At 37.2% G+C, this 25,903-nt stretch overlaps 1 protein-coding gene across 5 annotated transcripts in view; it reads left to right on the top strand.

Moving 5' to 3' along the window:
* Window positions 1-25,903, top strand: part of LOC117293317 (inverted formin-2-like) — a 71,440-nt gene that overhangs the window by 5,512 nt on the left and 40,025 nt on the right. For all 5 annotated transcript variants that reach the window (XM_033775573.1, XM_033775575.1, XM_033775574.1 and 2 more), the window contains exon 3: window positions 23,550-23,665. In XM_033775573.1, coding sequence (XP_033631464.1) covers window positions 23,550-23,665 — 116 coding nt within the window. The remainder of the gene's footprint in view (window positions 1-23,549; window positions 23,666-25,903) is intronic.

Here is a 25,903-nt window from a genome sequence, read left to right as displayed (position 1 = left end):
TGTCGTTTGTGTGAGTGTTGGTTCTGAGAAGGACATTTGTGAATGGGAATAAAACAGTCACATGGTGACTCAGTCTTGAGTGTTTGTTTAAAACCTTGCAGGGTCATGGTTGGGGGTAAAGTACCTTGCTTCTGCTTTGGTCCTTTATCGCACGTCCAGGACACTGCCAGTTTTAAACAAACGTTCGAGACCTTGTCCCACTATTTTATTCCCTAAAACCAGGGTTGTGGTCGTGTGATAAAACTTCTTTCAGTCCTTTATTGCCCAGCCTCCACCCAGCTTGTTTTAAACTGCATTTTAATACCGTGTTGTCATTCTTTTATTTCCTCATTACAGAGTAAACATAAAGTTTTATTATACATGAGCCATATTGCTTGAGCTGCAAAGTTTGTACCAATAGGCCTACATGGCAAAATGTGTTTACTCTGTGAGATATGATAATGTTCAGTTACTATAACAATTGCTGTTGACTTGTAGTTTTTCTTATGATTTCTGATTTCGAGACTAAGTGAAGTTTCCTAAAGTGATGTTGTATCCTATGAACAAAGTTGAATCAAATTACTTTTTCTGGATCTTAAGTCCTCAGATATACTGACAAAAAAGTGACGCATTAGGCAAAATACAAAGTGGTTTACTGTGTAATTTAGTAGATTCAGACAGAAAAGTTGAAAAAGTTGAAAGTTTTAAAGGTCAGGATCGGTATGATCTAACAAAATTGGCCCAGACAGTTTTAATATTTTGTGTGATTAGCTATAATGCCAGCACTTGTAAAATTTGGTCTAAATCTGCCGTGCGAGGCACAAAACAGTTCCTAAAACAAGCACATATATTTGGTTGTAACAACCAAAATCAGCTATGCAGACTTTTTCCAGATATTTTTCAGATAGATTTCTTCAAAATCAGTAAGCTTTCAAACAAGATTTCAAAAGATGATATTTTTTGTCATGCAATCCTGTATCATACCTTCAAAGTGCTGATTAAGGAATGGCACCCTTTTAAGAAAGTCTCAACAACACTCCACGTCACTCAAGATACAGTTTCTATTTATCTTTTTAGCTTCCTGTTTACATCAAATAATACCCGAGATGAAACCAACACTTTCCATCAGGATAACAAATCTAGCCCTTTTTGTACACAATTCCCTTTACCTTGTTTGATTATGAGGATATTTGTTACTCTGAAAGCTATTTTTATGGTACAAAAAGATTATTTTTTCCATACTCTATTTTATCGTACATCTTTTTAAAGACACTGGACACTTTTGGTAATTGTCAAGAGACCAGTCTCCTCACTTGGTGCACCTCAACATATGCAGACAAAAAACAAACCTGTGAAAATTTGAGCTCAATTGGTCGTCGAAGATGCGAGATTAGAATGGAAGAAAAAACACCCTTGTCACACTATCAATCTATTGGAGCCCCACTTTAATATTAAATTGACAATCATAATAATTTGACCTTCCTTACCACCTATTGTCTTTCCTGCTATCATGTTGGTTTCAAGGTGTTCAGTTTGAACTTGATCTTTTAACCCGCTGTGCATCCCCTGGTGTAAGGAAACCAGCCTAAATGCAACACTCTGTTTCACAAGGTGGTCTCTGATATAAATACTTACTGCTTTTAACTAAGTCTGGGTGACTAGAGTGACTAGTTATGTAGTCTCGACTATTGATTGCCTAGTCGAGTCGTAACTACCATTTTTAAACTATTCTGTTAAGCATGCAGCCACGACTACCACAAAAAAAGTTGCGACTACCTGCTTGGTGAACCTATTGTGTCGCTCACGACTACTCACGATAAAATAATATACTTCTGAAATATAATCAGATCAGTGACACAATCCTTCAATCTTTTCAGCTTGAATTTTACTATATTGCGCCTGTAGCAAACGTATGCTGGAAATTTTTGCTTTTTTCTTTTTTTATCAGAGTGGGCAATATTTGCAGCTCGGTTTTCTGGATAAAACTACAAAACAAAATAACAGTGACAACAAAAAAAACGGTCAAGAAGCTATCAGCAACATTATGTTTTTAAAGGGATTGACTCCAGCGTTTAATGGAAGTTCTGTTTTTTTTTTTTTTTTTTAATGAAGTAAAGTTTGTATTGTTAAATGAGGTTTGTGCCAATAGAACCATGTTTTTAAAATCTCTTCTGAGTAGTGCTGGTTCTGAAAAGAACCAGTTGTTGACAACAACTAGTGATTTGTCATCAGTTTTCATGATGTAAGTAATATATTTGTGGGTTAAAATAATTACCCTTTACTACATCCTGACCGCAGGGAAGCATTGGCACTCTTTAACTTCCGTAGAAACCACAACCAGTGCACTTATAAATAGCTTATTTGTTTAAACTTCAAGCTTTCAGAAAGATGTTAAATTGCAGATGTCAATTGTTTGTTTATTTGCAACATTTCTTGTCTGAGGCTGTTGGAAGAAGAAGCCACGCACAGTGCCTGGACAGTAATGTTATGAATTTCGCTTTGCATATTGCTCAAGCTTCTTGTGCTTAAAGCACTCTTGAACAATGTGGTTATCATTATTGTCACCACTCACAGGGTTTGAGTACTTTTTGTATGACACAAAACACAAATGCCACACCTAATTTACATTAACCTTACACGGTTTAAAAATAATAATGGTAGAAAGCTTCCCTTAAAATATTACTTGCTGAGGTGCTGTAGTTTTTTAGTATAATGAGTAAAACAATTTCATGAAAATACTTTTCTTCTCATTGAGACGAAAATCAATTTAGCATACAACTGATATACGCGACTCTCCTGAAAACATTGCTCTGTAGTTTTCACCTTTTTCTCAGACACTTGACGACTAATGAAGCTGAAACGGCACCTCGATCGGCAAAGGTGTCAAAACCCTTTAACACAATATGCCACCAGTAGAATTCATTTGGTTTAAAATGAATCATTTTTAAGTGAACAACTGGAGTGATATTTATAAGTAGTTGACCGTATCATGGCGAACTTGTGGATGAGCAATCAGCAAATGTGTAGTTTTCCTTTAAAGGATGGTGTTGTCTTTGTGTCATTCAGACAATGCTGGTGTCTAGACACAGGGTGACTATCACGCCAGAGCACAATGCCAAGATCATAGTGTGAAGCCTCAGTATTTAAAGGGAAGGTATGGGTTCGGTCATCACCTTTAGAAACTTTTGACTGTAAAAGACACTAAGAGAATCATTTCAGTACAAGTAATTGGGTTACAAATGTTCAAAGAAATTAGTAATAAAATGCTCAGAAGTAAGCTTTGGCGATATCACGATATTATCGAATATCGCGATATTAATTTGGAAACGATTTCGATATCGGATGGATTTGGTTTTAACCAAAATATTGATATATCGCAATATATCACGATAATCGCGATAATCGCGATATATCGCAATATCGTTTAAATATCGCGATGTATTTGCTAGCTGAGACATCTTGCACCCCATAGGTTTGGAGTAAAACCAGAAGAATAGGTCATTAGAACACCTCTCTTAAGCTATGACTCTCTTCTACAACTATCACTTGGAGTTTGAAGACTGATGATGTCAAATTTCATTAATCGCGATTATATCGAATATCGCGATATATATCGCGATATATTGTCGGCGATATATCGTGAATAAAATAAATCGATATCGCCCAAGCTTACTGAGAAGTTTAAACCTGAGAAGCGTATGTGTTCCTTCATAGTGGCAATGATGAAGGCGATTGCCTCTGTGCCCATTGGTCATTGCCTTGGTGTCCTTACCCACGGTAGACATTTTCAATATCCTTTATGAGTGCCCTTCCAGGCCTCGAATTAACCCACGGTTAATGAAGCTTACAGGCATGTAAATGTTTTGTTTTCTTGTGTATTCTGAATTGCTTAATATAAAAACTTTGAAACAAAACAATCTTTGGACTTTTGAAAAGAGCAGCAGGAATATGGGATCAGGCCTGATCATTGCCTTAGTGCCCTTAAAATGCTCCAGTAGAAATGTACAATTTCCTCATAGGGTCCCCTTTACCAAGGAGAAAATGCCTTGGTGCCCTTGCCCTGAGCAAAAATTATTTTTCTTACAAGTGTATTTTGGATTGCTTAATTTACAAAACTTTGAAACAAAACAATCTTTGGACTTTTGAAAAGAGCAGCAGTGACACTTAATGAGATACTGTCTGGGAATTTGAAACATACATCTTCATGGTATTAATATGGGGTGAAGAATTTGAAACATGAATCACAAAGGGACAGATGTTGGTCTTGTCAGAGGTTTTATTTCCATATCATGCCGCAGTCTTCCAGAAAGAATGGTGAACTTGATATGAGTTGCCATAAATTAATTCACCTACATTTAGGTCAACAACCGTTGACGTCTTCTTTACATGAATTCTGCTTTCCTGAAAAAAAAATATATAAGTGATTTTTGCTTTTAAGGGCACTGAACACTATTGGTAACTACTCAAAATAGTTGTTAGCATAAAAACTTACTTGGTAATGAGCAATGGAGAGCTGTTGATAGTATAAAACATTGTGAGAAACGGCTCCCTCTGAAGTAATGTAGTTTTTGAGAAAGAAGTAATTTCTCACTAAAATATTTGAATTTGATTTTGAGACCTCAGCGCATTCAGCGATCATAGCCTAGGCCTGGGATAACATGCAGTCCACAGAGCCCATGACCTTCGCTGCCCCTGATCTTGGCCGTGGTGCCCCTTGAAGTTCCCCATAGACTTTCCAAGTGGAGTGCCTTTTGCAAAATGAAAATGGCCTTGCCCTTTCAAAAATGATATTCCAGGCTTGATAGCCACACGCGTGTTGGCGCACAAGCTCACACGGTCCATAATAACGCTCAACTGAAACTCTACATTATGGGTTGGCCTTGGGTGAAACGGTCTGAGGACTAGGAATTACACAGTTTTACAAAAAGACAAGTTCAATGACAGCTTATTCCTTTATTCTTACGCTTGTTAACAGAAAGGAGTATGACTAGGTCTTAAAACCTTGCAGGGTCGTGGCCATGCAATAAAAGACAATGCCTGGCCTCGACCTTGCCGGTTTTAAACGGTTGTTTAAGACCAAGTGGCCACTCTTTAATTCCCTTAGTTAAGCCGATTTATCGAGGTAAGCATGTTGAAGGTTTTGGTTTATATTTTACACGTCCATTTTCCGAGTACTTTCTCCCTTTATCAATCTTGATGACACAAGTCGGCAATTTTTTCTAAAATTCTTCATAGCCCTTCAGACAAAATTCCTTTCTAGAAAAGTACTGAACATTATCATCTAAAAACATAATTCATATCAACATAAAAATATATCATCTTGAAAAAGTGTCAACTATTTGAAATATTGTTGATGCCCTTTATCTTTAAAAAATAGCCAAATTAAATTTATTAAAAAAAGATCTGGGCAAATACTTGAAGCTTCCCCATCTGATCCAGAGCAAATAATCTGATTTACTACTACATTAGTGTACTTGGACTTGGACACATAGGGAACAGGAAGAGGTAAAACTTGTCAAATAAGAAGTCCAACATGCTATGTCAACAGACTATATATTGATGTCCTTTAGGTCAGGATTATTAAAGGCGCTGGACAGGTTTGGTAATTGTCAAACAGTCAAAGACCAGTATTCTCACATACAAGTGCATCCCAACACCCCAATTGGTAATCGAATTTGCAAAAGAAGTAATGAACGAAAAAAAAAACACCCTTGTTGCATTACTTTATGGGCTTTCAGATGCATAATAAAAGGCTTCAGCTGAAGTATTTTATTGTTTGAGTGAGAATTTCCCTCTGTCTCAAAATGAGGGAACCGTTTCTCACAATGTTTTATACTATCATTAGCTCTCCACTGCTCAATAGCAAGTAAGTTTTTATGTTGTAACCATTATTTTGAGTAATTTCCAAAAGTGTCCCATGCCTTTAAGGGACATCATGCACTTTCTAATATCCTTGTAATGTTCTCACTGGAGGGATCTAGGTTATGATATACACATTTGTCCTAACAACCTAAAGGTGATGTGACAAATGAAATGTGATCACTTTGTAATGGATATTTTGATTCATCTATTTCACCATGATGGGTAGAGCGAGAGGGTGGTCGCGATCTGGAAATGTGTCTAGCTGTAAACAACTTCAAGCAAGTAATGTAGATAGGTTTCTTTGGCATTCGGTTAGTGGCTTTGACGTCATCACTCTTTGCGCGTTCACACAATCTGGTTAAAGGAACATGTTGCCTTGGACCGGTCGAGTTGGTCTTTAAAAAGCATTTGTAACCGTTTGCTATAAGATGCATGGTTGGAAAGATGTTTTAAAAGTAGAATACAATGATCCACACAAACATGTCTCGAAATTGCACGGTTTTCCTTTTACCTCGTCGACTAACACGGTCGGCCATTTATGGGAGTCACACTTTTGACTCCCATAAAGGGCCGACCGTGTTAGTTCGCAAAGCAAAAGGAAAACCACACAATTTCGAGGCAAATTTGCATGAGTCATTGTGTTCTACTATAAAAACATTTTTTCCAACCATGCATTTTATAGCAAACGGTTACAAATGCTTTTTATACTGCCAAGTCGTCCGATCCAAGGCAACGTGTTCCTTTAAGTGTAAAGATTTTCTCGACACATGTAGCAGCAGCACTGAACGTATGCAAAACAGGAATAGTATAACTTTGTGACTAAAAGTCTGCAATGTCCTCTAACTTTCGAGAAGAAGAAACTCATTTACCGAAAGACAGATACTATGGCCCTTTTTAACTCATTTAAGATTGGATTTCTTTGGTGATTTGTTAGTTTTGGTTGTCTGTTTGTCCATTTTCAATATTGTGCCCTCTGTAGTTTTTCAAAGTATAATCGGGTCGTCATTAAAAACTACACACAGCAGCATCAGAACGGTTACACGGACAGATAGCTACACAACTAAACCTTGCTAATATGTAGCTTCAGACAGCTTTGATGATAATATTTGTTAACAGTGTGTTGCACTAAATCTCTACACATTTGTGACTCTTCGATCAGCTCATTCAAGTTTCATTTAAAAACACATCTTTTCTGACAATGTTTATAGGAACACGTTGCCTTGGATCAGACAAGTTGGTCTGTAAAAAACGTTTGTAATCGTTTTTTATAAAATGCATATGGTTGGAAAGATGTTTTAAAAGTAGAATACAATGATCCACACAAGTTTGCCTCGAAATTGCGTGGTTTTCCTTTTACTGTGCGAACTAACACGGTTGGCCATTTATGGAAGTCAAAAATGTTACTTCCATAAATCGCCGACCGTGTTAGTCGACGAGGTAAAAGGAAAACCGTCCAATTTCGAGACATGTTTGTGTGGATCATTGTATTCTACTTTTACAACATCTTTCTACCCATATGCATTTTATAAAAAAAAAACGATCACAAACGCTTTTCAAAGACCAACCCGACTGATCCAAGGCAACGTGTTCCTTTAAGCGTTTGAAACGCCTGTGGAAAGCCCTATACAAATGTTATTTTTATTATTTAATTATTATTTATGAATTTTTGTGCATTCCTTTTCCATCATTTTGTGATTATTTGTGACCTTCAGTGATGCTGTGCTGATGCATTACATTCGTTTCCTGCGAAGCAGAGTTTTATTAACACAACATCGACAAATTGATTTTTGAAGATGATGTAGGTCTACATGCAAAATGTTGATTGAATTTTTTTTAAATAGAAAGTCTGCCTTCTTGGTTGCCTTGACCTCGTTCAGCTTCATTGATTGATGTCTAACATCTACTAGGCAGTAGAGCTATCATTTAATTAACTGGAAAGAAAAATAACATGGGCATTTATGATGATTTGTAACTTTCTAAACGTATGGGATTTGAGGCATTGCATGGTGAGGTATCAATATATGTGACGATGACTAGAGCAAGCTAATCGAATAGTTGCGACATATTAAGAACTTACTCCGCGGTAGTGAAGTTAATAACGATCGACTATAAGCTAGAGTAGTAGTCCCAGCCGACCTTCCGCCAAGGTAGTAGTTAAAAAGCAGGACAGATCTTCAGAACTGAGAAGTCTCCTGAATTTTGAAAAATCTACTCCCTGGTAGTAGAATATAGCAAGACAGTTCTCTAAAGAACACAATCTACCTGGCAAGTAGACACACACATGGTGTTAACACAAACCAAATATTTTTTCTAGAAGTAGTTCAACAAATACCGCAGACTTCTCCAACATTGCATTTTATTTGACATTTGAAAGCAGAAAAAGCACAGGTGTTGGCAGTGGGAAGTTTAGTTGAGATGAGTTTATTTTTTTCTTCATTGCTGACATCTGTAGTCAAAGTTTCCACTTCATTAAGTCACTTGATCATTTACAACACTACAACGTCAATGAAAATACAGTCCAGGGCTCGAGAATGTACACTGGAGCGCAGACCCCAGGCCAGTGATTTAGGTGTAGGGCCAGTAAAACCACGACCAGGCAAGTCCAGCAGGCTTGTGTTTTTCTAATGAAGAATTATCTTTTTAAAAACAAAAACAGTGTTTAAATGTTGACTTTAAAGACACTGGACACTATTGGTAATTGTCAAAGACCAGTCTTCTCACTTGGTGTATCTCAACATATGCATAAATTAATAAACCTGTGAAAATTTGAGCTCAATTGGTCGTCGAAGTTGCGAGGGAATAAGGGAAGAAAAACACCCTTGTCACACGAAGTTGTGTGCTTTCAGATGCTTTCAGAAGTTGTGTGCTTTCAAATTCCAAACATGAGGTCTCGAAATCAAATTCATGGAAAATTACTTCTTTCGCAAAAACTACATTACTTGAGAGGGAGCCGTTTCTCACAATGTTTTATACTTCCAACAGCTCTCCATTACTCATTACCCAAGTAAGGGTTTATGCTAATAATTTTTTTGAGTAATAACCAACACTGCCTTTAAGTCAGATAAATATCTTTCAATTCTGTTGTGAAGTTATTACCCATAAGAATGAGATAAATCTTCTCTAGTGCATGTTCAATTAAAATCAGTTTAAAAACTATGTAGTCTTTTTTTTTGTCTTAGTGGTCCAGTAAAATAGTTGTGCTAGATACAAGCTATGGGCCCAATTTTAAAGAGTTGCTTTAAAATCACAACAATTAGCTAAGCAGAATTAGTAGTCCCTAATAAAAAGATATAATGATAATTTATTACTATTTGTTTTGTATATTGGCCGAAATGTGTGCATATCCGCACGCAGTTAACGCATGGGCCCGATAAGCTAGTTTGTGCATGGGGTGAGCCCTGACTGTTTATTTTGAAACTAATGAACCTTTTTGACAGAATTTCGTCAAACCTGTGCCATACAAGTTGAACTCTTGTCGATATTCATTATCCATCCTGCCTGTTTTGCAGTGTTATGATAGTCATGCAGTCCAGTGATCCTTGGCTAGAATTTCCAGACCATTAAACCACATCGCTGTGGTCTGTAGACGTCATCATCAGCTCACCTGTAAAGTTAAATGATGGTTGAAAGCCACTGCACCACTTTGTTTTGTACCTAATAATAATAGTGGCTTCTTATATAGCGCGCATATCCGTCACTCAGTGACAGTCAAGGCGCTTTAATATACATTTTTTTCCTGCAAAGTACATGTATGTGGGACCTTCGTTTGAATTTGAGACCTTCTCCGTTTAGAAGCACAATGTAATGGTGCTGTGGCGCAATATGCTGCCAATCAAACCAGGAAAACAAGGGCAAACCCCCTTCTCTTTTTCGATATGTTCACCTTGGGTTCTTTTACGTGCCTTACACAACACACATGACCACTGGCCTTACGTCCCATCAGAAGGATGACACGAAGCAGTAAAGGTTTTGTCTTGCTTATAAAGGACACTAGTGTCACGACTGCAGGCCTGGAATTTTTGAACATGAGAAAAGGGCAAGGCCATTTTCATTATGCAAAGGGCACTTACTCTGGAAAATCTTAAAGTCAATTGGAAACTTTTGAAGGGGCTCTAAGGTCAAGACTAGGGGCAACGGATTAAAGGTTGTGTCATTGATGTCTGATTGTGTTTCGTAAATAAATTATGTTGTCATGAATAGTCGTGAGCGACACTATTGGTTCACCAAACAGTTAAGTTCGTGACTATGTTTGTAGTAGCCGTGATGGCACGATTAACTGAGTAGTTGAAAAATTGTAGTCGCTACTCGACCAATGATTTAAAGACACTGGACACTAATTGGTAATTGACAAAGACCATTTTTCCAAATTTGTGTAACTCAACATATGCATAAAATAACAAACCTGTGAAAACTTGAGCTCAATTGGTCATCAAAGTTGCGAGATGTGAATGAAATAAAAAACACCCTTGTCACACGAAGCTGTGTGATTTCAGATGCTTGATTTCGAGACCTCAAATTCTAAATCTGAAGTCTCAAAAACTACTCCACCTAAGAGGGAGCCAATACTACCAACCTCTTCTCATTACTCGTTACCAAGTAAGGTTTTAATGCTAATAGTTATTTTGAGTAATTACCAATAGTGTCCACTGCCTTTAATAGTCGCGACTATGACACTCTAGTTGCACTAGTCACCCAGACCTAGTCTTGTTAAAACGATTCTAAACGAGTAAACATTTTGGGCAACAAGCCCTTTGGTCTCGTAGATTTATTTAGCCCTGCAGTTCTGAACAGCGTCGATATGTAATTTAAGAATGGGACTATATGTTACTTAGAAACATGTTCTTGTTGACTAGATTTGAAATGTGATATAATTTTATGTCATGATAACACAGTCGTTATCTTTCGTTGTATGGTGACTATTTTTGAGGTTATCAGCAGAGGCTACGATGTGTCAATTATTACTGCTTCGTATAATTTATGCGCCAGGAGACACTTTCACGATTTGGGTGAATTTAACGATTTGTAATAAAAAGGTACTCCAAATCCATAAATTCAAATGTAGTTTTACATTTGGATTTCAATTTGCCTGTAGATATAAAATAAAATGTTTAAACAAAATTGTTTAAGTATACTTTTGCACATTGCAGCTTGCACATTCTGTAGTTTTTACATGAATAATTAACTTATCAAAATGACTTCCATTTTATAAACGTAATTCTTTGGCACTGTGTGGTACTCTTTTGTTAGATTATTATTTGATGCCAAATTCTGTGAATTTTGCTTTAAAATAGGCCACAAAGTTGTAAGCAAAGACACAATTTATTTTTTGACATGGAAGTTTGAGACTTGCAACAACTTTGATCTCCATTTTGGTTTTACCAATATACACTGATGTGCGTTAGCACTGTACTCAGTACGTTCCCGAGCTCTGTGAACAAAATCACAGGCATGTAATTACTCCGGTGTGATTCGAACCCACGACCTTTTCAATTCTTGAGCAGTGTTACAGCCTCAGATTTCGTAAAATAAGTCAGAATTTGTGGAGTAAGTCATGTTTTGTGGAATAAGTCAGGTTTCGCAGACTTAACTCGGTCACCGGTTTTTGTTATTATTATCACTTTATACTTCCCATTCTAAAACACCCTTCAGAGCCGCATGTTCCGTGTAGCAAGTCAGGTTTTGTGGATTAAGTTTGGTTTTTGTGGACTTTTTTCTTTTTATTGTCCCTCCCCCAACACTTTTCATAATGACCTAAATTGAGCTTTATATTTTGATTTCCTTCCCTTTGATCATGCCGAGTTTATTCCATGTCTAGACCTTTTATAACTAGTCGGTACACTCACTCTATACAAGGTTTAGTGATGTTACTGACCCTTGATTGTGTCTTTAATGTCTTGTATAGTGTGGGGTATACCATAGGGCAGTTAGACTATAGTATAGGTCTTCCTTATACAACAAAAATTAGGGAGTACTTCAGTACAAAAGACCAAAACTATTGAACACAATACTTTGGCAAATTACCTCATATTCTTTACTTCAAAAGCATAAACATAACACTTACAATAACATTAGCACTCTTTTGTTATTTGAAGCCAAATTCTGTGAATTTTCGCTTTATATAAGCAAGGGCGTTTTCAATTTGCAAGTATATTGACAATGTACTGTATTTCTGCTTCTTGCACCGATGCTTTTAGTGACATGTTGAAAAGACTAGGGAGTGCTTCAGTACAAAGGACCAAAACTGTTGAACACAATACTTTGGCAAATTACCTCATATTCTTTACTTCAAAAGCATAAACATAATACTTACAACAACATTGGCACTCTTTTGTTATTTGAAGCCAAATTCTGTGAATGTTCACTTTATGAGCTACAAAGCTGTAAGCAAGGACATGTTCAATTTGTTTGTATATTAACAATGTACTGTATTTCTGCTTCTTGCACCGATGCTTTTAGTGACATGTTGAAAAGACTAGGGAGTGCTTCAGTACAAAGGACCAAAGCTGTTGAACACAATACTTTGGCAAATAACCTTACATTCTTTACTTCAAAAGGTTTTTCACCTATTTAGCACTGTTCAAATATGGGATCATAAAGAATGGTACACAGCTGATAATATGTCTAAAAAAAGTTGTCTACCCACCAGTATTTATTTTTTACTGTTTTACATTCATATTTGTTATTAGTTTGTTTTTAATTTACCATCTCATGTGTCTACCAGGAACATTAAAGGCACTTGACATGTTTTGTATTTACTCAAAATAATTGTAATCATAAGAAGTTACTTGGTAACGATTAATGGAGAGCTGTTGATAGTATAAAACATTGTGAGAAACGGCTCCCTCTGAAGTAACATAGTTTTTGAGAAAGAGCTAATTTCTCACTCAAATATTACAAGACTTCAGGCCTGAAGCCTATTTAGGCATCTGAAAGCACACTCATTATTCTCTTGCAATTTCAATGACCAATTGAGTAAAACAAAATTGAGTTGTTATTTTATGCATATGTTGGGATAAGCAGCATTTTTAACGTAATGCAAAGAAGTTGAACAAATAGCAATATTCACACAAAGTGGTTAGACTGCAGGATTTGCAATCACAAGGTTGTGGGTTCAAATCCTACCAAGCTAACCCCTGATTTCACAATGACTAGAATAAGTATTGTTGTCTAGTTACTGGATCACAATTTCTTGATTTGTAGAATTCATAATCATACATGTTAAACCAATGTTTGTATGAGAGAGATTGGCTGTAGCCAGCTTGGTGTTTATATCCCCTTGTGGGAGTTTGCCGAGTTCCCTTGATGGGAAGATCATCTAAACTTACTTACAAACAAACAAAAACATTTTTTGTTAAGTATTATAACCAAAATACTATTAAATTAATTACACCTCATACACACTAGTGAGTGAATTTGTGGTTTGGGGATTGTGAGACACACTGTTTGGTACTTGTCAAAGACCAGTATTCTCACTTAGTGCATCCCAAAAATGCGTAACATAACAAACCTGTGAAAATTTGGGCTCAGTTGGTCATCAAATTTGCAATAGAATAATGAAAGAAAAAACACCCTTGTTGCATTACTTTGTGTGCTTTCAGATGCGTAATAAAAGGCTACAGCTGAAGTTTTTTTTATTTTATTTGAGCAAGTAATTACCTCTTTCTTAAAAATATTATGTACTTCAGAGGGAGTCGTTTCTCACAATGTGTTTATACTATACAGCTGTCCATTGCTCGTTTAGCAAGTAAGTTTTTCTGCTAACAATTATTTTTTAGTAATTACCAATAGCGTCCAGTGCCTTTAAGGTCTTTAAATTACTGTAAAGGTAGTTACAAATGATGAATTTCTGACCTACAAATATTTTTTCGTCACAATACCGTCATCAGTGCTTCGTACAGTACCAGCAGTTTTCATTTTAAATTCCAAGGCTACGTAGAATGTGCTGTTTTTATTATTTTTTAAGAGGACTGGGGATTACGATATGGAGAAATATGGAGGATCGTATGAAACTGAATTTTAGTATAAATTGGAGATCAACTTTAATTCTATGTTAGTTTTTAACGTTTTAACTTCCATTATTTAACTCCTTTATTCGTGTTTTTTGTTTGTGATTTTAAAAGTATTGCTTATTACTCAAGATGAATTGATTTTCCCTGTAAGAAACTGAATTTGGGGATTTTTTCCCTTAATAATTTTTGCAAAAATGTGGAGTTTCAAAAGAAAATTAATTAATTAGTGTCTCTATATTGAAAATATTATGGGGAAAATATGTTTAAGAAATGCTGAAATGTAATTTTGTTGATATAATTTTGATTAACATATCAAGCCTTTCCCAAAAGCTTGTCTCATCCTGACAATGACTAGAGCAAGCCTAGTCAAAACTTTAAGACCAATTCCAGAACTGACTCCGTGGTAGTGCAGTTAACAACGATCCTTAAGCTAAAGAAGTAGTCCCAGCGGACTTTCTATACCTTTTGCCCAGGTAGTACTTTGAAAGCAAGACAGTTCTTTTCAGAACTGAAAAGTCTCCTGAACATCCGTTAAATCTACACCACGGTAGTAGAATGAAGAAAGACAGTTCTCTAAGAACAAACTCTACCTGGCAAGTAGATGCACACATGGTGTTTCCGCAAACCAAATATTATACACATAATGAATGTTTATGAGTGCAATGGTGCGAGTATGTTCACGAGTTGAAAGATGGAATGTTCTATTCAATGAGGCGGAGCCAAGTTGAATGGAACATTCCAGCTTTCAACGAATGAAAATATTTGCACTATTGCACGAATGAAAAACACTCATTATTTGTTTTATATAACATCCAAGTAGATCTTTGTCATTTTGACTGGAAGATACAATTTCAAAACAAACAAAGCGTAGGCCTACAATTTTTAGTTGTGAAATTACACCCGTTTTCCTTTGGGTCGGCCTTTTGGATTCAACAGTCACAATGTGCGTTCTGTACAGCTATTTTGAGACACGCAGAAGCCGAATGATAGTAATTTTACTAATATGCCTTGCAGTAACACTGCTACGTTACCATAGAGACGCACACGTTGTGATGTTTTTACTCATCTCGCAGCGTGCAATAGTACTTTTCGAATGGAACGAAAAAGCACGGTGAGTGACTCAGTATGCAATGGTACTTTTATTTGCTATCACGTGACGGACAATCCTCCAATCAAATGACAATGATCTGGTTGGGTGTTATATAAATATTGATACCTCATCATGCAATGTCTATCCTATACACAAACAAGAAAACGCCAAAAATAATGTTCATATGCATTATACTTGCTAGATATTGCACACGCACCAAGCAATAATGCCATCACTCTAGGCAGTCAATTACAATGTGAATGTCACTTGCAAAATAATTGCAACATGTGAAATGTTTATGAACCATCGTGTCATCTACCATTCATCATTGACAGTTTTGTTTTTATTAAAGAATTTATTACCATAAAGATATACTAAGGTTTGTGGTAACGCCATGTAATGATAATCTCTAATTGAGTTGGGGTGGTTCTAAAAAGAACCGTATGTTCCTACTCAATTAGATATTAACATTACATGGTGTTCCGCAAACCAGTTTAAGCATATTTCAAATCCTACTAACCAAAAAGATGTTCAATTTATTATTTGGTTTTACCCGTTCACTGGTGTGTGGTCGCTCTTTGTACTCGGTACTTTTCCCTAGTCAAGTTGTATTACTCGGGTTGGATTCAAACGCTTTTTAAAGACCAACTCTTCCTATATCCAAGGCTAAGCTTGGGCGATATCACGATATTATCGAATATCGCGATACTAACTTGGAAACGATTTCGATATCGGATCGATTTGGTTTTGATCGAAATATCGATATATCGCGATATATCGCAATATATCGCAATATATCGCAATATATCGCAATATATCGCGATTATCGATTAAATATCGCAATATCGGGATGTATTTTCTAGCTGAGACATCTTGCACCCCATATGTTTGGAGTAAAACCAGAAGAATAGGTCATTAGAACACCTCTCTTATGCTGTGAATGTCTCTTCTACAACTTTCACTGAGAGTTTGAAGACTGATGATGTCAAATTTAATTAATCGCGATTATATCGAATATCGCGATATATTGTCGGCGATATATCGTGAATAAAATAAATCGATATCGCCCAAGCTTATCCAAGGCAACATGTTCTTTTAATAGTTGTTAAATTTGCATCAGGGATAAAGAATATTATTTGGTTTTACTCTTACACCGATGTGTGTGAAGAGCTGTTTACTCAGTACTTTCCCGAGTCCTGTAAATAATCAATGAGTAAATATTACTTGGGATTCAAACCCAAAACATTTGCCATTTTAGAGCATATGGGCTACTGGGCTCTCTCAGTGGTCTAGTTAGTGAGACATCTGTTCTTGAATGACAAGGGTCCTGTGTTCGAATCCCAACCCAAAAATATTCCTGCTGGTCTGTTATCACAGCACTCTGGAAAAGAACTAAGTATTGTGATTGGTGGTTTTACCAGTGTAAAACCAATTAAAAATGTTTTTTTCACAGTTAAGGGAACATTACAACAATAAATTTTGCTATTATTTGCTGGCATTGTAGTGTAAGCACTTTATGTAATCTACCATATATACATAAACTGACAAACCTGTAGAATTTTGAGATCAATCGTCCTCTGGGTCAGGAGAAAATAGTGAAAACTCGATTACACATTCTGCATGACATGAAAACAATGATTCATAAATACCTCAGACAGTTTCACTATTCCTATTGGTGGCTAGAGCGCGTCAAGTGGGTGTGTATAAACCTTTGTTTATGACCGTTAAAAAGTGTTAATTCATGGGCGTGACACGCAACCTTGCATCTCTTCTTATAAGACAGTTTCTTCATTCCTATTGGTCGAGAGCATCGGCTGAAACAGTTGTGCCACATCACGCGATACGCGTGACGCGCACAGCATTCTCTTATAAGGAGCTGTTTACCCGAGGGCGGCGGAGGGCTTTACCATTTCATAGCTGGAGGGGTGTTGTGTTGAAAGAAATCATTGAACAATTACAATTTTTGCATTTATTTTACTTTTTGACAAAAAATTGTTGATGTTTTTGACCAAAAAGGTATTTATGAATGGGAATCAAAATGTGTTGGATTGGTTTTCAACTAGTGGTTCAAGCCCGCTGAGGCCTGGATCTTTATAATTTACCTCGACTTTGTCTCGGTAAAATTATCAAGAACCAGGCCTCGTTGGGATTAAACCACTAGTTGAAAACCTCTTCACCACACACTGATTCCCTTAATACAACACTCACTGAGCGATTAACTCCAAACGAGAAAATTTGTTTTAGTCTTTTTGTTGGAAATTGCAAGTGGAAAAGCCAAATACAAGGCTTTCTTGATCGGAAGCTTCTTGGTCATAGCTTCAAAAGTTTGAGGAGAGCAATTTCTAATTTTCAACAGCAACATTTGTTCTTCTGGGTAATGTAGTTTGTGCATGTGTGATGGTTTTGCAATGCTCCGGACCTTGGTAATCATGCCATGTGTCGTTTCACATACTGATCTTGGTGACTCTAAACAGGATTGCAATTTTTTAGGAGGTTTTGATCCCAGTTGTTTGTTCACACGATACAAATTTGCGATTTTATTACACCGATGTGATTTCGTTGCAAAGGACCATCTCTTAGATATCTCGTGTGAAACAGGCTTTAGTCACAAAAGGAGGGTGCCTTTAAATATCTTGAAAGCAAACAAATTTTTGCAAACAATTTATTTGCATTATGTCACAACTAGTTTTGAAAAATATGTTTAGGAGCTCATTAAAGTCGTATTTACTACCTCCATGTTTAAACCGATCACTTATGGAACTGAAGCCAATTGGGCATTTCTAATTATGTCATGCTTTTGGACGAGCAAACTGATCTTGCTTATTGGAGCTAATGTACTAGCCGAACTGTGCACGAATTTGCACCTGTGTGTGCAGCCCTGTTATCCCAGATGGATGGTTGAATAAGTAGGTCAGATGGAAGGATCACAACAGTCTAGGGTTATACGGATTAGGCAAATCCAATTGAATGTTGAGGTATTTGGGGTCCACATGTATAATGGGTGGGTGTGTTTGTGTATGGTTTGCGCCTCCATGGTTTGTGTCAAACATTCTGAAGTTATTTTGTAGGTACTAGGGCCTACTAGGAATAAATATAAGAAAGCAACAGAGTGCCAAGGTGTTGTGGATTTCTGAAAAAGGGAATGTATTATGAATTTTCACCTCAATTCAATTCAAGTCAAGAATACATTTACAAAGTAATAACAAAAGTTACATGTATTACGGAGTAAAGCAAAACATATCTTTAAGTAAGAGTAAACAGCCAGACAGACAAGACAACCAGACAGACAGACAAACAGACAAAAGGACAGATGAACATAATACATGACACAACAAGTTTGTAATAAAAGCGACATGAATAAAAAATACAACCAGCTAATGCTATAAGTTTTCATCCACTGTAGTTCAAATCATTGCCCTTGTACTTGAGCTTTTTGTTAAGTAGCCAACTGGGCTAATATTGATAAACCTTGGGTTTAACTTGATCACACAATAGACCCTTCCCGTGAAATATGTAAATTGCACATAGCGCTTGCGCACTATCGTTTTGGTTGGCAAAATGAGGGAACATCGCGCTGTTTTGTACACGGCTAATGGGTGCGTGACGCAGACGCAATTGCGCGTCAACTTAGTGCACAACTCTATGGCGTTTGCCAACCAACAGGGTCCGTACGCATGCGTGAGTGTGATTAGCATATTTCATGGGAAGGGTCAATTTTTCAGTAGCCCTGAAGTTTTAAACAGTTTTCTGTTGTATTAACGGTAGCAATCACAACCAGTATAATAGGCAAACAAAGTGGCACTCATCAAACACTCAAAAATTAACACATTTAAAAGGTGTATTCACATATGAATGGAACAAAAAATCAGAGTATCTTAAACGTAAGTTGGTTGCATAGTTTTTACAAACCCACTGGGCAAGTTGAGAGGTGGTGTTTACTAGTCTGGGCCCAAAGCAGTTTTTTACTAGACAATGTTCGGGCTTAGTGTTAAGGGTGAGACCTGATTGAAATCCAATAACACAAATTAATTTGTAAAATGAGATTTTGAGAGTTGAATTGCCTTTTACTTCGTTCACATGCATGCAAAGCATCACAAAGCTAGCTGCAGAAAAGCCTCAGACAAATTATTCATGCAGCCTTCAAGCCTATGAGCCTATTTCTTCAGGAACGTTGTTTCTTGCCCCATTTCTTCTTGGGATATTTTCTAGTTGAAGCATTCATGCGTATATTTGGCTGCCTTTTTATGGCTTGGCAAGACACTTCATTCTATTGAAACCCTTACAAACAAGAAAAGGGTTCACCATAGGCAGAATAGTGCAACGGAACAACATTGCAGTCAATATAAATCTTAAAGGCACGGACACTTTTGGTAATTGTCAAAGACCAGCGTTCTCACTTGGTGTATCCCAACATGCATAAAATAACAAGCCTGTACAAATTTGAATTTGTCACCAAAGTTGCAAGAAAATAATGAGAGTAAAAAACACCCTTGTTGCACAAATTTGTTTTCTCTTAGATGCATAATAAAAGGCTTCAGGAAGTATTTTATTATTTGAGTGAGAAATGACTCCTTTCTCAAAAACTAAAATACTTCAGTGGGAGCCGTTTCTCACAATGTTGTTAAAAAATACTATCAACAGCTCTCCATTGCTCGTTAGGTTCGGACACTATTGGTAATTACTCAAAATAATTATTAGCATAAAAAATTACTTGGTAACGAGCAATGGAGAGCTGTTGATAGTATAACAACATTGTGAGAAATGGCTCCCTCTAAACTATTCTACTTCAAGTTTTTATGCTCAAATTATTTTGAGTAATTGCCAATAGTGTCCAGTGCCTTGAATTGAAAGCAGGTTATTCACTACAGGTTGCTGGAAGGCCTGAACCACTTCGGTGGTAAAATGAGACTGTATTGCCTTCTTGAAGCGCTAACAGTAACTAGTTAGGGGTGTCTCACGCTTCCTGAAGGCACAGTTGACTAGAACAGGGCCATTATACCTAAGAGTTGATTTATGTCGTTTCATGGGAGTATGGTGAAAGAGATGATTGACAAAAATTGATTTATTTTTCTGGGTCAGTTTGTTGTGACTGCACACGCTATCCTCACACTGGAGGGTGTTTCTTGGGAAAGGACCATTTTATGTTCTTTTAATCTCTAGTCAGTGTGGACCATTGTTTTTTTTAAAGGAGACTTGTAATGCTTTAATGAGCAAGCATGCAAAGATGTTTCTTGGTTTTATTCATAACTAGAAACAAACTTGTTCTATTAAATCATCACCCTAGCCCTATATAGGACTCTTTCTCTGTACACAGATACAGGGAGGGCATACCTTTGGTAATTACTCAACAAAATAATGTTATCTTTATATCAAGCCTCTTTGATGGTGGCACGGTTGGCTTGTGCGTAAAGCGCTCGCCTCTCACCAAGGTGACCCCGGTTCGATTCCCGGCCAGGGCCATAATGTGAGTTGAGTTGTGCATTGGTTCTCTGTTATGCCACCAGGGTTTTCCAGAGTATCCAGTTTTCCTCCCTCGGAAAAAATCAAAACACTTTCAATCTTGGCTGTGCTCCGTGGTCATAATGGGTTGATGTGGCTGGCAGCTAAATGCGCCCTTGCATGCCTGCTTCTCGAACACGTTGTAGACGCGTCCCTCGCAATGGACCGATCCGGCCTGTCAATCAAACTGTGCGCGTTCACCCATTTGACCAATCACAACAATGATTGTGGTCGGACAAACACGGTCATGCGTGCGCGTATATTTGGCACGCGCGGCAGAATCATGCAGAATGTTATTGGGAGTGCTCGTACACGTGTCTTGCTCACGTGCGCGGTGGGCGGAGCTTAGTGGAAAGCCGGAACGGTCCATTCAGCTCTTAGCTACGAGTAAAGATGATTAGCCCCCCAAATTATAAGTTATTACAATTATTGTAATATTGTATTTTGATACGTTGGTACAACAGTCATCTTACATCCCTCTATCTTGTCTGTGTCATTGATTTGTCCTTGTCATGCCCAAGTCGTTGTCTGTCATAGGGAAAAGCATCATTTTAACAACGATGCTTCAATTTTTTCATAAATGTTGGCTATGATTGTGTAATGCTCTATGATTTAAAGAATTCTTGATATTTTCAAAGGTTTGAGTTTTTGTTACGTTTTGTTTTTGTGTTTTGGTAAGTGATATTTGTTCGAAAGGTTGAGACCACACTGACTCTTTTCAGAGCCAACACTCCCTCAAAAGTTAACGATTTAGTATTTATAGTTACTTCTTGTTATTGAATTGAGTTGAACTTAATGCAAAGGGTACCACAGTCACATCATTAAGCCTTTTTGAGATATGGCAGACACAATGCTATAAACTTTATAAGGTTTGGGTAACTTTGTGTGTAAACACCCAAGCCAAACAGTACACTCCTATCACGTCTGCCATACCTCAAAAAGGCTTATTGCTGTGGTGCCATGGGCAGTTGCTGTGGGTTAAAAATCCAGGCCAGTACTAAAGTGACAAATCCATTTGATTGATATACTGGTAGTGATGTAGAAGCAAATTTGTTACCCCAAACAAACTTTCCCTCTATTCAATGAAATTGACGTTTCTTGGGTCATTAGATAATATGACAATACATTGCAGGGGCCACTGAACATATATGCTACAGCCACTCTGTACTAGACAGAACCAGACTGCACACAATTGTTCAGAGATGTCAATTACATTCGGAAATGGTCATGGTGGTTGAGTTCCAACCATATTTTGACCTGGGCTTAGTTGCAAAGGGTATGTTGAGACAGCGTACTAAGTTTAGACCTGAACCGGTTTAACTTTCGAGGTGGTTGTAAAAAGTTGTTCCCCATGCGTTCAGACAGGACTGAGGTAAACCCGTTTTAGTTTATCTTTGGTTTTAAGAGGTCATTTGAAGCAAACGCGACCCCGTTACTCTAACATCCGGTTTATTGTCCTGTTAATTGGTCAACGTGTTTAAGTAATGATTAAGGAGGTCAATGGTTCGTCTGTTGTGAGTTAAACCAGATGTGGTCTTTTTTATTCTGTCCACACACAGTGTTAAAAGATAAAGCCGAAGCGGACTTAAGATAAACCCCCTCGCTTGACGGTCTATCTTTTGTGGGTTGAAGTCGATTCAGTCTAACTTTAGTACCGCTCAGACACACTGAGTTGAACTCGATCAGATTGAACCATGAGTTAAACCAACTTTAGTACTGTGTCTGAACGACCTCATAGAGCTGCTTAAGCACCAAAAGCAAGTAAGCACAATGAAATTATACTTACCAAATATTTTTCAAGTTTGGGAGGTAGTGCTTTCTGCTCTACCAACCAGGCTTCTTCTTCTGATGGATGATACCCAAGACTTCATCCGTATGGAGTGTAAAGGGGTAACTCTGTTTCAGCCCCAAGAGTATTTGGCACCGCCCCCTGGAAAAATAGTTGATTGTTGCCCACACCTTGAAGTGGCCTTCAGGCCTTGTGTGTCCGGCGATAATTTAAAGAGCCAATAAAGGATGATCTCAATATGTCAACTATTACCTTTTTATGGCCAAATAGACATCGCAGATACCGGTTAATAACCATTTTACTCTCAGAATTTGCGTTTAGTAATAAATAACTTGAGTCAAAAATGCACCCGGCCGCGCGGCTTTTTCAGCCGAGAGTCAAAAACGGCTTATCTATTATAATGACCCTGAACGCCAGTGACGATTTTCCCCTATTGGTTTTGAACACAGTTCTCCAGCTTTGGTATTTCCACACCAAATAGCCGCCACTGACTTAACGATTCCTTTGTCGCACGGGTTTGTTTGACCCAACCTTTTTCAGAAATTTGTCTATGTTTTAAAGTGAGGTAAGAGACTCGTTATATTTTGTATGTTTCCTGGATGGACTGCAGCTGTTAGACAACTGTAATATCTATGTATTTGAGATTATCCTTTATTGGCTGTTTAATAAAATCCCACACCCGAGTGATTTGGCTGTGGTTTTTCACAAAACTCAGGAAAGCACTGAGTATATTATGTGTACATTGAAGCAAATTATAAATCGGTCATAACTTTTAAATTTGGGAAGTTATAAAACTGGTGTGCAATTTATATTTTTATGGGATATAAGACAAAAACTATAAATTTATACATCAACAACACTGTGTTATAAAAGTATTTTTCTTCCCAATGCAGTCGGAAGGTCATCTGTCATTAGATTAATTTTAAAGCAATATTTAAAGGCCTGGACACTACTGGTAATTACTCAAAATAATTATTAGCATAAAACCTTACTTTTTAACCAGTAATGGAGAGCTGTTGATAGTATGAAACATTGTGAGAAACGGCTCCCTCTGAAGTAAAGTAATTTTCCACGAATTTGATTTCGAGACCTCAGAATTAGATTTTGAGGTCTCGAAATCAAGCATCTCGAAATCAATCAAGGATGGTGTTTTTCTTTCATTTTTATCTCGCAAATTCTACAACCAATTGAGCTCAAATTTTCACAGGTTTGTTATTTTATGCATATGTTGAGATACACCAAGTGAGAAGACTGGTCTTTGACAATTACCAATAGTGTCCACTGCCTTTAACGACCGGAAATCTTTTCTATTTGCCCGTAGCTCTCGACACCAACAACACTCTTGTCAAAAAGGCTGTATTTGAGCTCCTATCCGCACTGTGCTTATACAATGACTTGGGACACACGCTTGCCATTGACGCCCTGGAAAATTATAAGGTATGTAAAAGGTTATTCTTGGATCAGTCGTGTGACAGATATTGGATGACTGATTGTGTGTGGGTGGCAGGCTTTATACTAGACTTATTTCTTATTCCAACTTGCCATGGGGATGTTAAAAAGACCAGACAAAGCATTGGTTTGATGGAAAGCAAGGGTTTTAGTTATAAGATGTCATTTTAATTGGAAAACAGAGACGGATTTGGAAGCTAAATGAAAAGTTTGCAGTGATGTCCGTTTAATGATGATTGGGTAACTGCGAGAGTAGAGGTTGACATGGTTGAACAAACCAATGGAGCGCCACAGCAGCTCAGGGCTGTATATTCCCAGGGAGCTGAAAAAGATTAAAGGAATAATATTGGCCCAATGACTAGGGGTCGATCTCATAAAGCCTGTAAGCACAACAACTTGCTAAGCACAAAAAGTAATATAAACAGGTAACCAGCCAAATTTACATTAAGTTTACATTGTTGTGACTGGTGCCTCACTCAATTTTTGCTTAGAAAAGAAATTTGTCAACCAGTATTTTCTGCTAAACAGCTTTATGAAATTACACTTAAGCGGAACTATAATGTAAAGCGCATTGAGACAATATTGTGAAATTGCACTATAAGAACTAGTTATAATCATTATTATTATTAAATCAAGTTAAATCATTATAAATAGGAATCACAGGGCAGTATTCAGCATGTTTACCAGCAAAACACTTCTATTAATAGTACACTTGCATTATCTACAGGCCAAAAGGTGTTGTTCACCAATTCAAATAGCTCCGATTCGCTCACAACTTCCCTTTTGTTACTCGGTATTTGTAAAGAGGACAAACTAGCAAGTAAACAAGGTAGTTTAAAGCCCCTTTCACACAGGAGTAATTTAGCAAGGGTTCCTTGCTAAATTGAAGCATGGTTGTAAAATTTTCCAAAATTACAACAATTTTTTATTTTTATTGTCCAAGTTCTCTTGCAAAATCTTGTCCAACATTATTATATTTAACAACCATGCTAAAATAAAGCAAGGGACCCCAGTTAAATTGTTGCCGTGTGAATAGCACTCAGTCCCTCTTCCCCACCTAAGGTGATGTGTCTTGCAGCATGATACCCCATCACACAGTGCCTTACATCCTTTTTTTGTTAAGCCGGAGAAATCCGATGATCCCAGAGGGGAAAAAGAACACCTGGAAACAGCTCCTGCAATTTCTTTCATGGTATCAAATAATCCGTTGCCTCGGTAACAAATCAGCTTTCTGTAAAGCGCTGAGGGCTTTGAATTGGCACGTTATTCATAGAGGAGATGTTGAACTGCTATAGATAGATGCTTTGTGCCGTAATTGTTTAGCATCCCTCGCGTCTTGTAGGAATGTGAACTTTGTGTGTAATGATTTTCACGTTCATTTTTGGCCAACTGCGTTTAAAAGATTTGGGTACTTTTTCAAAATGTCCATAGATTTATATTAAACTTACAGAGTTTGAAGATAATGATAGTGGAAAGCTTCCCTTCAAATATTACTTACTGAGGTGCTGTAGTTTTTAAGAAATGAGTAAAACAATGTAATGAAAATAAGTTTGTTAATGCTTAAAATAATTTTCGTCTCATGAGACAAAAATTATTTTCATGACATTGTTTTACTCATAACCCCAAAACTACAGCACCTCAGCATGTAATATTTTCAGGGAAGCTTTCTACTATCATTATCTTCAAACTGTGTAAGTTTAGTGTAAATCTGTGGACATGGTGTTTTTTGTCCTACAAAGAGTAGATACACCCTTTAAAGAAGAAATTTAACAATGTCTTTTTCTCAGGATTTAATCAAAAGAAAATGTTTCAAGTTTTTTTTGGGCGGGTTGATTTATGTTTTCAGTAAACAATTTCATGGAATAGTTTTTTGCAGGCCTGTATGCTTCATGTACAAAACCAAAGGGGACGTCGCTTAAAAACTTGATTCCAGACCACGGGATGACCTCAGTTTACACCATTACATGCGCGTGTGTGGTGATTGGTTCTGACGGACGCCATGTGCATGTGTACCGTCCTTGCGTGTGTGGACTTTATGCGTTTGCACGTGTACGGTGTGTAGCATCGCTGCTGACTCTGTGCGTGGACTTTGCGCATGTGTATCATCAGTTCAGACTCTAAGCATGTGTATAATACTGCTGGGCTAAAGGAATGTCTCCATGCCCCATGGTCATTGCCTTGGTGCCCTTGAAATACCATTGAAATTTACAGTTTCCTACATAGGAA

The sequence above is a fragment of the Asterias rubens genome, chromosome 8 (genome assembly GCF_902459465.1).
Source record: "Asterias rubens chromosome 8, eAstRub1.3, whole genome shotgun sequence".
NCBI classification, from domain to species: domain Eukaryota; kingdom Metazoa; phylum Echinodermata; class Asteroidea; order Forcipulatida; family Asteriidae; genus Asterias; species Asterias rubens.
The sequence above is the reverse complement of the archived record's forward strand: the minus strand, read 5'-3'. Positions and strand labels throughout refer to the sequence as shown.